General features: G+C 35.3%; 1 protein-coding gene across 4 annotated transcripts in view; it reads right to left on the bottom strand.

The window, feature by feature from the left end:
• Window positions 1-13,147, bottom strand: part of Scaf11 (SR-related CTD associated factor 11) — a 45,051-nt gene that overhangs the window by 23,809 nt on the left and 8,095 nt on the right. For 3 of the 4 annotated variants that reach the window (XM_005354002.3, XM_005354003.3, XM_013348688.2), the window contains exons 2-3: window positions 6,796-6,877; window positions 4,499-4,656 (exon numbers count right to left, since the gene is read on the bottom strand). In XM_005354002.3, coding sequence (XP_005354059.1) covers window positions 4,499-4,656; window positions 6,796-6,856 — 219 coding nt within the window. In that variant the 5' untranslated portion in view covers window positions 6,857-6,877. Of the gene's footprint in view, window positions 1-4,498; window positions 4,657-6,795; window positions 6,878-13,147 lie in introns of those variants that run through there. The other variant, XM_026782474.1, reaches the window with a different exon arrangement.

Raw genomic sequence — 13,147 nt, 5'->3', positions numbered from 1 at the left:
AGAGAGCGAGAGAGCGAGAGAGAGAGCGAGAGCGAGAGAGAAAGAGAGATATGGGAGGTCCTTCTATCTATGTGTTGCTTTTATTGGTTAATGAATAAAGAAACTGTGATAGGGTAGAGTAGAGCTAGGCAGGGAAAATTAAACTGAATGCTGGAAGAAAGAAGGCAGAGCCAGAAGACACCATGTAGTCACCAGAGGAGAAAGAAGGTTAGCTGGAATCTTGCCAGTAGGCCACAAGCCTCATGATAAAATATAAAATAATTGAAATGGGCTAACTAGATGTAAGAGCTAGCTAGCAATATGCTTAAGCTATTGGCCAAACAGTATTGCAAATAATATAGTTTCTGAGTGATTATTTCAGGGCTGAGCAGCCAGGAACTAACTAGTGGCCTCCTACAGTGTGTGTGTGTGTGTGTGTGTGTGTGTGTGTGTGTGTGTTTGTTCACATGTAACTGATAGTATGTGCATGCACCATGTGAGCGTAGAAACCCACAGAAGTCAGAAAATGATGTAAAAACCCCTGGAGTTACAAACTATTGTGAACCACCATGTGGGTGGTGGGAACCAATGCTCATAATCGCCGAGTCATCTCTCCAGCTGAGAAACAGCAGTGTGTAAGAAAAAGAAATCTTTTCAGTGAAAAGGTAAAAGCACACTGGCTCTATAACACTTATCAGGACAAACGCCTTTTCTAAATTTCAAGATTCTTAGCTGCAATAATAATGGCTTACTAAAACTGTCAACAGTGTACTTCTGCCAATTACATTTTTGTTAAATATTCCATTTCTTTTTCTTCTATTCCCCTTTCCCTTATTTAAGACAAAGCCTTGGTGTACCGTCCTCCATAGCCTGGTACTTGCTATGTATCCCACGCTACCTGCCCTCTTAACTTGTGACAATCCAATCTCAGCTTCACATTACTGGGATGGCACATGTACAACACCATATCGGCTTTTCAGAACTCTTTGTATACTGGTTGTACTGTTAAGTTAAGAACCTTGCCATCTAAAGAACCTCTTAACTGAACATAGTCATAAGAGGTTCAATCTGTTCTAGTATACCTACAGCAGGCCTTTAGATTCTGGGGCCTCGACAATGGTACAGGGAAAATTAAGCTGAAACCTTCTTCCTAAGTAAAGTGAATTCTATGACATACCTAGAGACCACAGACTGTCAGTTACTTTACTACTTCAATTTTGTTTGTTTGTTTAACCACAGAAACAAGACTTTAGAGTACCAAGAAACTCAAACTAACTTTTATTTGAGGACTAGGTACTTTAGAAATATAAAAAATTTCAGGAGTCTGTACAAAATAAAAATATTAGACTAAAATACATTGAAACTTTTCTAAATAACCAGTTTCATATAAGAATTTCTTCAATGCTAAGGGTGTGCTTGATACCCTTTCTTTTTTTTTTTCCTTTTCTTTTCTTGTTTTTGCTTTTTAAAAAAAAAAATTTATGGTTTATTTTTTATTTTTTATGTGCATTGGTACAAAGGTGTTAGATCCCCTGCAACTGGATCTTCAGACAGTTGTGAGCTGCCATGTGGTTGCTGGGAATTGAACCCGAGTCCTCTGGAAGAGCAGTCAGTGCTCTTAACCACTGAGCCATCTCTCCAGCCCCCTTGTTTTTGCTTTTTGAGACAGGGTTTCTCTGTGTTGCTTTGGAGCCAGTCCCGAAACTAGTTCTGGTAGACCAGGCTGGCCTTGAACTCACAGAGATCCAGCTGCCTCTGCCACCCGCACCACCTGGCCTTGATACCCATTCTTAAACATACTTCAGTAAGCCTCAACTATAAACTGCAGCAAAGCTGAATCTCTAAAAGACACAAAAATCTAGAAAAATGATCCAGAACGCATCCTATGCTTTTTTTCTTATCTATGCTTTTCTTATCCAAGTACCACAATTTTACTTTGATATCTATGCCTCTCCTAGAATTGGACATTAGTAAAATTTTAGCAAAGCTGAATCTCTAAAAGACACAAAAATCTAGAAAAATGATCCAGAACGCATCCTATGCTTTTTCTTATCTATGCTTTTCTTATCCAAGTACCACAATTTTACTTTGATATCTATGCCTCTCCTAGAATTGTACATTAGTAAAATTTTAAACTAAAGATTCTTAAAAATTATTTTAACTTTAGGCCATTCTTGAGATGTCTGCAAATTAGAGTCTAGAGTGCTTACTTTGTACATAAAATAAACATTAAAATAGTGAATTAAATGAAAGAATAGAAAATATAACCTGCAAGGGTCTCTAAACATAGCATTTATTTCCAGTACTCAATCTGAAACAGACTGCATAACTCTTTAAACAGAAGGTTGAAAAAAATTAGAAAGCCCTTTAATGGTGACAATAAAAAAAATGAAATTAAAATCTGATTCTGTTTGCCAAAGCATTTACATAATTTAAAAAGCATCTAATTGTTATCAGAACAAAAGACTGAATGAAAATTTAGAAGTCTAGTAACTCTGTAAGCCTGCATTTATTCATGATTTTTAATGAACAATATTTTTATGATTTCTCTATTGTTACTGGTCAAGTTAATGGTTTGCTGATGGCTGCTATCTCCACTAGGAACAATGAACTAGTTCTGAATGTTCTCTCTTCTCTCCTTCCAAGGTTACTTACTTTTAAACAGTACAACTCCACACTACCCCGTAATCACAACTTAAGACAGCAGTACAATAGTACACATAACTTGTTTTTGAAAAGCAACTTCACTTCAATAAATTGTTTATTTTTGAAAAAATACTAGGGCTGGAGAGATGGCTAAGCAGTTAGGAACATGCACTGCTCTCTTGTAGAATTCTCTTAAGGAGGACTCAAGTTTGGTTTCCAGCACCCATGTCTGCAGCTCACAATTAGCTGTAATTCCAACTCCAAGGCTCAGACATCCTCTTCTGGCCTTGTAGGCACATACTCCCACACACATACACACACACACAATTAAAAATAAATTTTTACATAGTAACAAAAAGCAAGGAATACATTCTATGTTAAAAAAAAAAGGTGCTGACTTTACATATATTGCCAAGTATTTTCAAATTTAAAATGAGTTAAAATATAGCTATTTACCACTGTTTAGTGCCATTAAATTACATATAATCTATATGTATGTATAGCCATTACAACTTCTCAATACGTACCCCAGAGAAACCTGTAACATGTACATCATGATAAAGTTTATGTTGAAAGATGCACTTGAGGTGGTAAAGGAAGGAAGGAGAATCATGTATATACATTCTAATTGTCTTAAAGAAAAACACACATTATTTTGAAGTTCATAATTATATAGTCACTGAACACAATCAGGAAAAAGACTGAAACCTTCAACTCAACTTATGCAATAACAGGGTTTCTCAACTCCCACCCAGTTAAATACATATATATCACAGATGCACTAACTTCAATAAAATTTACTTCTGTAGTTGAGTGGTAGAGAAAAGGCATCATTTCAATAAACAGCACTGCACTTACATATGAACATTTAACAATATTCTCCCCAAATTCATATTATTTTTCTAAAAATACCTTTTCACCTATCCTTAGTCTCTTCTTGTCAAAGACTAGTTAGGTTTTTAATCTAGATTAAAGGTTTTTTCTTATATTCATTAATTCAACTAGTCTAATGAACTTCTTATGAAGGGTAACCAGAAAAACAGGATTTGCATACATGAAGTTAGTGTTTTATGGTATTAAAAAACATCCAAACACAAGAAAAAACAATTTTAAGACACAACTAATTTTTACTAATTTACTTATTTCTTTACTAATTTTTAATATACTCACAAAATAATAAATCAAAACCTGATATAAAAACACTAAATTTGTTATTTTATAATTTATAACAACAGGGCTTAAGGTTAATATACACTTCAACTTATTTGGCCCAAATTGATTCAGGGTAGTCAAAGCCCAAAATATCTTGTTTCTTATTTTTATAAAAAATCTTAAGGAAAATCTGTAACTCAAACTCTGAAATTAGTTTATGATAAATTAAAAATTAACAACTATATAATTCTAAATTGATAATACCCTCCCAAGATATGGAATCTGGGCCAAATTATATTACATTAACATGCAAGATCCCTAAGCTTTAAAGTAAAAAGACACCATGGCATGTGTTCTTGTTATTCCATAGGTTAACATAAGAAATCAAATAAACCTTTGTGAAAACATAAAACAAAAAGCACACAGGAATGTTATTAGTAGCAGGCAGGTGCAATACCCTAAAAGTCAGAAAGCTGTTTGGCCTGCTCTTCTTGTAAGGTTTTCTTCAAAGTATAAATACAAATTCTTTAATTATATAAAAAAATAAAAACGCTAAGTAAAAAACAATTAGAAGGAAATATGCATACAGAAATTGAACAGACAGGGAAATTTGACTATAATAGTGGGAAAATACCTTAATATGAAAAATTCATGAAAAGCAGTAGCAACTCTTTAAGTGAAATAAAACTATAACAGGAAATTAAATGCAATAATTTATTACCTCTGCCCACTTAAGAATACAGGTCAGACAGAAGACATGATTACAACTTTCTGGAAAACCAACTTCCTTTCCTAACAAGCAACTAAGACATATTGGACATCTGTCCGCTCCACTGTACAAAAGGCCAGAGGAACCAGCATTATTTCTGTTTTCTTCATCTGTAAAGAAAAAGAGAAATAAAAAGGTCATGTTTTCAAAAGCCCCAAAACCAATGACTTATGTTTAATAAGCAATATGGTTGCCTGTATCCTCAAAAGGTAGCCCTCCTACTCTGCAATTAGATCTTAGATAAATGACAAATATACTCTTTAAATTCAATAACACCAACAATTACTTTCTTTTGTGCACTGTGTGTGTGTGTTTATGGAAGGAGTAGGGAGAGTCTAGGAAATTTAACAAAGACCTTGTATATAGCAAGCACATGCCCTACCACTTAGCTAAATTCTCAATCAACTTTCTTATATCAGTGAGGAAATGGGGGCATAAATGAACAATTTTAAAGTATTATTTACCTGGTTCAAATGTAAAAATGATTACAGTGGCAAACCTACTCATACACCCATCCACTTCTGTCAAATCCAAAAATAACTCTAAGTTTCTTTTGGTACTCCATTATTTTTTAATGCACAGAAAAGAAATTCCTTCCTCGCCCTTCCACAATTAAATCAGGGTTTCTTGGACTGGTAATGGTAGCACACGCCTTTAATCCCAGTACTTGGAGGCAGTGGTAGGGAGTTCTGAATTTAAGGCCAGCCTGGGTCTACAGAGCGAGTCTCGGGACAGCCAGGACTACACAGAGAGAGCCTGCCTCAAAAAAAAAAAATTTTTTTTAAAGTGCTTCTCAATAGGTAGGCTGGCTTCAAACTCCCGATACTCCTATCTCAGGCTCCCAGGTACTGGGATCGCAGGGTTGAGTCAACAAGCTAGGGTAAACCCTAAAATACATTCTTCCATATTTCTTTTCTTTCTTCACAGACACCAGAATATTATACATACTAATCTGCTTTTTAAAATAATTTATTAATGGACATTTCACTTGTTTTCAACCATTAGCTATGACAAAGAATGACAATTATGGAGCCCAGAACTCCATGCATGAAGCATGTACTCTACCAATGAGCTTATATCGTAACACAATTATCTAACATTTCAAAAAGTGTATCTACAGAGTAATTCTTAAAAACTGGAATTACTGGGTTAACATGTACATTTATAACACAGGAATAGATATACCAAATCTATCTCTGTGAGACTGTACCAATTTAAACTCCTAACAGTAATCAACTTAAAAGCATATATACTGGGCCATAAGCAAGCACTAGGTACTGTACAATACATACAATTCAATACAACCTGGAGTCCCCCAGACGGGAATACACTAATCTGAAAAAGAGATCAGTATTAAGCCAAGACACTCAAATGGAGCTCACATGGTTCCAATATGAGTCTAGGATGAAGGAAATACAAACTCTATAAAGAATATCTGAACTGGGCATTTAGGGTTTCAGATTAAACTTATCAATATAAACACACATAATAATAGGCACACACATAATAACAGACACACAATGTAGGCTAAATACCCATACACATAAAGTAAACAAATAAAAAAGATTAACTTTAGAAGATAAGAAAACACTGATGCTTTTAAAACTTTAAAAAGAGGCCAGGCGGTGGTGGCGCACACCTTTAATCCCAGCACTCGGGAGGCAGAGGCAGGTGGATCTCTGAGTTCGAGGCCAGCCTGGTCTACAAGAGCTAGTTCCAGGACAGGAACAAAAAGCTATGGAGAAACCCTGTCTCGAAAAATCAAAAAAAAAAAGACTAGCCAGACAGCTCGGTTAGTAATGTGCTTGCCAATTCCCAGAAAACACATTTTAAAAGTTGGCCAAGTAACACATGTTTGTAATTCCAGTGCTAAGGAGGCAGAGACAGGCCAACTGCTGGGGCTTTTGCTGGCCAACCAACTTGAAAAGTACCAGGCCACTAAGAAACCCTGTCTCCAAAAGACAAAAAAGTGAGAAGTACCTGAGGGACAACACGCCACACCCAAGACTGTCCTTGGGCCTCCACACAAATGTGTACACAGACACAGACACACTTAACCCAAATCAAGAAAAAATAAATACAGCCAGCAGTTAAACTAAAAATGCTCAATCAATGAAACCAAGAAAAAGAAAAGTGTATAATTCTTAGGACTATAAAAACAAGACAGTAATACTTTAGAAATCTTAATTTTAAAGCCTAGTGACACTGTTTGACTTTCAACATACAGGCTTTATAAAAAACAAGGTTACCTTCCATATCTTCACACTCTTGATCACCCACATTCTGGTTATACAAAGATTTCTTCTTCATCTCTATTTGTGAAGGAGTCTCCTATAGAATAGTCACAAGAGAATGTTTATGTTTGCCATCTCCCAACCACATCAAAAGTTTCTGAACGGAAAGAAATCATTGCACACATAAAAGAATAAGCCAAATCAGTCAGTCTATGGACAACCCAGTACTCTTATTAAAACTATTTATCTATTATTATGGGGGGAGGGGATATAGTTCATATGCGATGTCAGAGGACAACTGTGCAGAAAGCTGTTTTCTCCTTCCACCTTTTAAGTGGGTTCTGGGGATTGAACTCAAAGAAACAGGTTGTGCTCCAAGTGCCTTTTAAAGCCATCTCGCCTACTCAAAATCCAGTTACTCTTTCATAGTACTTACATCAAGAGCTGCTTAACTGGCAAGATCTAGAAACACCTTGGAAACAAATTTCTAGATATAACTAGGTTAAAATGGGAAGATCACCCTAAATAAATGGGAATGTGCAGCACGCTCTGGACTACATAAAAAGGAGAAAACTGGCTAACCACCAGAATGCACAGATCTCTGCTTCATGGTCAGACTGAACAATCTGATCAATGTGATCAGCCAGCAACCTGCTCCTGCCACTTAACTTTCCCCACCAAGTGGTATTTATCCCCTTGAATTCTCAGACAAAACAAACCCTTTCTTCAGTTTCTTCTTGTCAGGTATTTTGTCACAAACACAAGAAAAGTAACTAACACAAGAAGTTTTATATAACTATTAGTTATCAAGGGTTAGATAATAAATTCTCTAACACAGACTTAAGTATAGTGTCTTATATATGGAAAAAAAATCAACTTAAAATGGAATTATCTGGTAAACTGATGTTGTATGTGCAACTTATGATATTCAAGAAACAGCAAAATATGGGGAGATAAAATAGGTTCACAGAAAATCTATACAAAAAAATCGCTACACGGCATCTATAACCACACACAACTTTCCCTACTATCAACATTCCACACCAGAGTAATGTCTGTCAAAAATCAATTAATCTTACTTAATACGGTATTATCACTCAAACCCATAGTTTCTACTTAGAGTACACTCTTGCTGTTGTAAGACATCTATTAACCATTTACGGCTGTGGTGTCTGAATAGGGTTCACTGCCCTATAATTCACCTGTGTTCTACCTATTTACTCCTTCCTACTCCAAATCCCTGACAACTATTGGTCTTTTTAACTATGTGCATAGTACTGCCTTTGCTAGAATATTATCTGGTTAGAATCACAGCTTATATCCTTTTCAAACTATTTCTTTTAGTAATACATTCATTAAGGGTCCCTCTTTATTTTTTCTCAGCATATATTAACTGCATAAAACAATTGAGTTTCATTGCAGCATTTTCCTATATATGCCTATTTCATACCATAATCGTGGTATTCTGCCTCAGATCTTCCCACTAATCCTATTATCTTCCCTAATAGTCCCTTCTGGTTTTATATATCCCCTCACCTTTTCTAAATCCCCATGAGGGAAAACATGTGATACCGTCTCAATTTGCCTTTTCTCACATAATTTTCAGTTTCATTACTTTTCCTGAAAATGCTGTAATTTCATTTTTCTTAACATCACTAACTTAAATGACAAAGTCAAACCTAAAATTATTTTTAAAACACTACTTCCATAAATGCTTGTATGTCACCTGAAGAAAAACATTGTATATATAGGAAAGAATTTACATTTAGCAGATTAAACTTTATGTCTATTAGAGACAAAGATCACTAAGATATTATTTTATAACCAAACACTACCACAAAACTGTAGGAGCACTCAAGAAGGGCACTCAACCCTCAAACCTGGCAAGCAAAAAAAAAAAAAAAACAAGAGAAAAAGGTACTGTGGGCGGCGGTATAGAAATAGAAGATTTCATGATTTTGTTATTGTTGTTAAATCCTTCTCTTTTAACCAAAAAAGGACAATGATAAATTAAATGGTAATTCCTTCCAAACCACCAACCTTAATACAAACCAACAAAAAACAGGGCACAGAAAATAAATGTCTTATTTTGCTTGTGCTACAAAATACTTAACATTGTGTTCTCCTTAAATAACTACAACTTATTTCTCACAGTGCTGTACTGTCAGGTTTGTATTTAGTAAAGGTCCAGTTCCTGTTTCTAAGATGGTGCCTTATTGGAGTGGCCTCACATGTCATAACAGACAGATGGGCAAAATGGCCGGGCTGCTCACCCCTCAAGCCATTTAATAAGAAGTGACTAATCCTATCCAAAAGATCACATGGCCTAACCACCCCTCAGAGCTTCACCTGTTAACATTACTGCACTAGGAATTAGAGATTCAACGTGAAAGGGACACGTATGATATGTGTGAAGGGGACACACATATTCAAACTACAACAAAACTCCCCGAGTTCAAGATTAAAATTAAAGAAAACATGATCAAATAGACTTGACTACTATAAGGAATGAGAACAGACTCTTCCATCTACAATAAAAGGGAACAAGAAAATGTTCAAAATGTTGTTTATGAATTGATTGTACTTTATTCTTTTTAAACAAAACTTTTAAATCTTTGAGTTTTAACTCCAGAACCAGTCTCTTTTTAAACAAATACTGTTATTTTTTGAAAGGTTTCTTGACACATCATCACCTTATTTGCAGCTATCTCTTACATATTGATACACATTGCTACAATGAATAAACTACAGAAAGTCATTTTACATCATAAATAACATTTCCACTTCTTTACTAGTACTGTTTAATATGTGAATCCCTTAAACTCCTCTTCCTAGTTATCCCAAAATATATGTATTTTATAATGCTTATTAAATAAATGTGTCCTTAAATCAGTATTTCACATTCCTTAAATAAGTATTTGACAATTGTACTCCTATGAAATACAGTTACTCTAACCCAGATATTCATATAAACTTTTTAAAAAACCCACTTAATACATTAGTACCAGGCATGTATAGATACTCAATTGTTCTACTCAGTATACTCTTCTAAAGAAAAATGTTACACTCAAGTATCTATGATCTGGATTTCTGTGTAGCTGCTACTTCCTAATAGGTGATAAACTGTCTCCCTGACCTCCCTTAGTACCCTGTCAAGAAGGCATCTCCATTTTACATGAAATAAGTAACTAGCAGAGCAGATCAGATGCTGCTATGAGCTAAATAAATTTCTTGTGTTAATTAAGTACCCAGCTCAGGTATTTTATAGTACCAGGAAACAGACTAATCAACACCCAACCCAACATTTCAGAATAACAGCTTCTACAGCACTTAAGTATCTTATTAAACTACTATTTTGCATAAGTACTTTAATATAATAATAATAGCTAACTCTATCGCTTGTCCCATTCCCTTAGGTTTGTTTTGTTGACTTTCAAACCCTTTTAGTCTAAAAGTAATTTTAACTGCATCAAAACATTACTGTTCCACCAAATTGTGGCATACCACAATTATTTTGAACCCTCAAAACACAACATGAAAAACTAAACCAATAGTGGAGAGATATCAGCCACTGGACGAGGATGCAGCTAGGAGGTAGAATACTAGCCTAAAACGGAGGGAGCAAAGAGGGGAGAAAATGGAAAAGAAAACAGTTTGCAGTATCTGGTGTAGAAAAATATTTTAATTAAAAAAAGTCAAGTTTAGTGAATCTTGTCTATAATCTCAACACTGGGAGGCTGAAGTGGAAGGATCGCCAATTCAAGGCCAACGAAGACTGGGGAAGGAGGAAAGGATGGTAATGGGGGGTTGTCTTGTGTTCTGATTTGGGAAGCATGCTACAGGTCTAATACCGTCCAACATACATTAAGCCTCTCCCCTAGCCCTGGCTCAAGGATTTACAAATTAACAAAACTATAGAATATATAACACAAATAAACAAATAAATAAATCCTTTAATCCCAGATCTAAGAGACAGAGATAGATGGATCTCTGTGAATTCAAGGCCACCCTGGGCTACACAGTTCCTCGTGTTGTGCTGACCCCCAAACATAAAATTATTGTTACTACTTCATAACCATAATTTTGCTGCCGTTATGAATTTTAGTGTAAATATCTGATATGCAGGATATCTGACCCTGTGAAAGGGTCACTCAACAATGCCAAAGGTTCACAACCCACAGGTTGAGAATCAGTGTGCTAGAAAAAACATAAGCAAAACACTTCAAGACAGGAGTGGGCAAGGATTGTTCTGAAAGGGCCTACAATAGCACTGGAAATAATCCCAAAATGTGATAAACAGGATCATAAGAAAGTAGGAAGTATCTCCACAACAAAAGAAACAATCACGGAAATGAAAAGAATGCTTCCAGAATTGGGAGGGAAATCGATGCCAACTACATGGATTTAACATTTAAACACCAAAACATCCAAATCATCCAATTATCTAATGAACTAAATAAACAGTTCAAAAAAAAAGTGACCAACAAATGCTTGCAAAAAAGTGTTTGCCATCCTTGTCAGTTAAGAATATTCAGGAAACAAAGGACAACACTAGCTAAGATTTTAAAAAAGCACAACTCTTACTCATTGATGCTATGAATGTACAGCCACTATGGAATTTTGCATGTAAGATCATCAAAAATAGAAACACCCACCAAAAAATAGATAAAAATTTTAAAAAAAAAGACAGGTCTTGAAAAGAGCAGAGTTACCACTACCCCATAACCCAATACCACTCTCAACTATACTCCTGAGTCAACATGCCAAAGAGATACTTACTGGTCCATGTTTACAGCTATCCTCACATTAGTGAAGAATAGAACAAGCAATGATGTCCATCAACATAACAACTGTAAAATTATAGTACATATACACAGTGGAATTTTATGCAGTCAGTCATTAACAAAATTGAAATGACAATTGAAGGAAAATGGATGCAACTGAAAATCATTATGTTAAGTGAAAAAGAAAACACACAGTGTTTTCTTCCATACATGGAATGTAAATGAGTGTGTGTATACACATGTGTGTTCACAGGTCATCAAAATAGGAAGGGAATCAAGAGATAGAAAGAAGAGATCTCAAGAAAGCAGGAAACAAGGTAATAGATGAAATTAAAAAAAACGAAAGGGAAAACTAGAAGGAAACTAGTAGGAGAGAGAAACGGGGAAGTAGTGAGAAACAGGAGCAAGTGAGCAGACAGACACACGATAAAACTTAGCATTTTGTATTTAACCTTAAAAAAATAAAAAATTCCAAGCCCAACAACTAATAAAAGAGAATGTGCCCTATCAAGTTTAAAAACATTTCTATCATCCCAAAAGAGAAACTACTCCCTCTCAAGATGTTCATCAGCTTAACAGCTTCCCAGTGTTCCTCTTCCCCAGCCACATCCCCTAGAAAAAGTCATCACTGTGTTCCTTCTCTCATCTCCCCACTTATCCATCTGTCTCAAAACAAGAGAAAAGGAGAGAACCTTAGACTGTCCTCTAACAGGCCTCCCTCCCTCCTTCCATCACACTCACACACACACACACACACACACACACACAGACAGAGAGAGAGAGAGAGAGAGAGCGCAAGAACAAAAACAGGTAGAGACATAAAAACAGAGAATTGAATTTTATCTCCCAAAGAAACTCACTTTATGTGCAAAGACATAGAAAGTATAAGTGTCTTTTTCCATAAAATAGGGAAAAACATGCCACACAAATAATACTCAAGAAAGCTGGGGTAGCTTGTTAATATGAAATGCATTTTTAAACTTACTTTAAAGCTTAATTATATTGACTTTCCCGATAGTTAATTTTACTACTTCTGTGGCAGTTTTAGGATTTTTTAAAAATGTATATGGCTGTTCTGCCCATTTAAGTCTGTGGATCATGTGCCTGGTGCCCACAAAGACCAAAAGGTAGCAGCCCTGGAACTGTAGTTATAGCTGGTTGTGAGCCACCATACGAATGCTGAGAATTGAACCCAGGTCCTCTGAAAAAGCAGCCATCAGAAGTTCCTGCCCTCTGTTATCAGTTTTGAAGCAATAAAGATGAGTACTGTTTCATGTACCACATTCACGTATGTCACTGTCTAAGTAAATGTTCTTATAGAAATACAGTGTATTGCACTGAAGTCGCCCTACCTGAAAAGTTCTTTCACAATAAGGGCTCAAGAAAATGACGGCTTACAATTTTTCTTGATGTTATTAACATTTACTCTCCATTACAACACTGGCTTTATAAAAACATTTTACAGATTATCAGCCATATATAACAGTGCCACAACTGTATTTACAACAAAATACCATATATAATTTATAAATTTCATTGCTCTGGGAATCATATAACTTTTTTTTTTTTTTTTTTTTTTTTTT

Source organism: Microtus ochrogaster, chromosome 15, assembly GCF_000317375.1.
Source record: "Microtus ochrogaster isolate Prairie Vole_2 chromosome 15, MicOch1.0, whole genome shotgun sequence".
Taxonomy (NCBI): domain Eukaryota; kingdom Metazoa; phylum Chordata; class Mammalia; order Rodentia; family Cricetidae; genus Microtus; species Microtus ochrogaster.
Note: the sequence above shows the minus strand (reverse complement) of the source record. Positions and strands in the feature narration are given on the sequence as shown.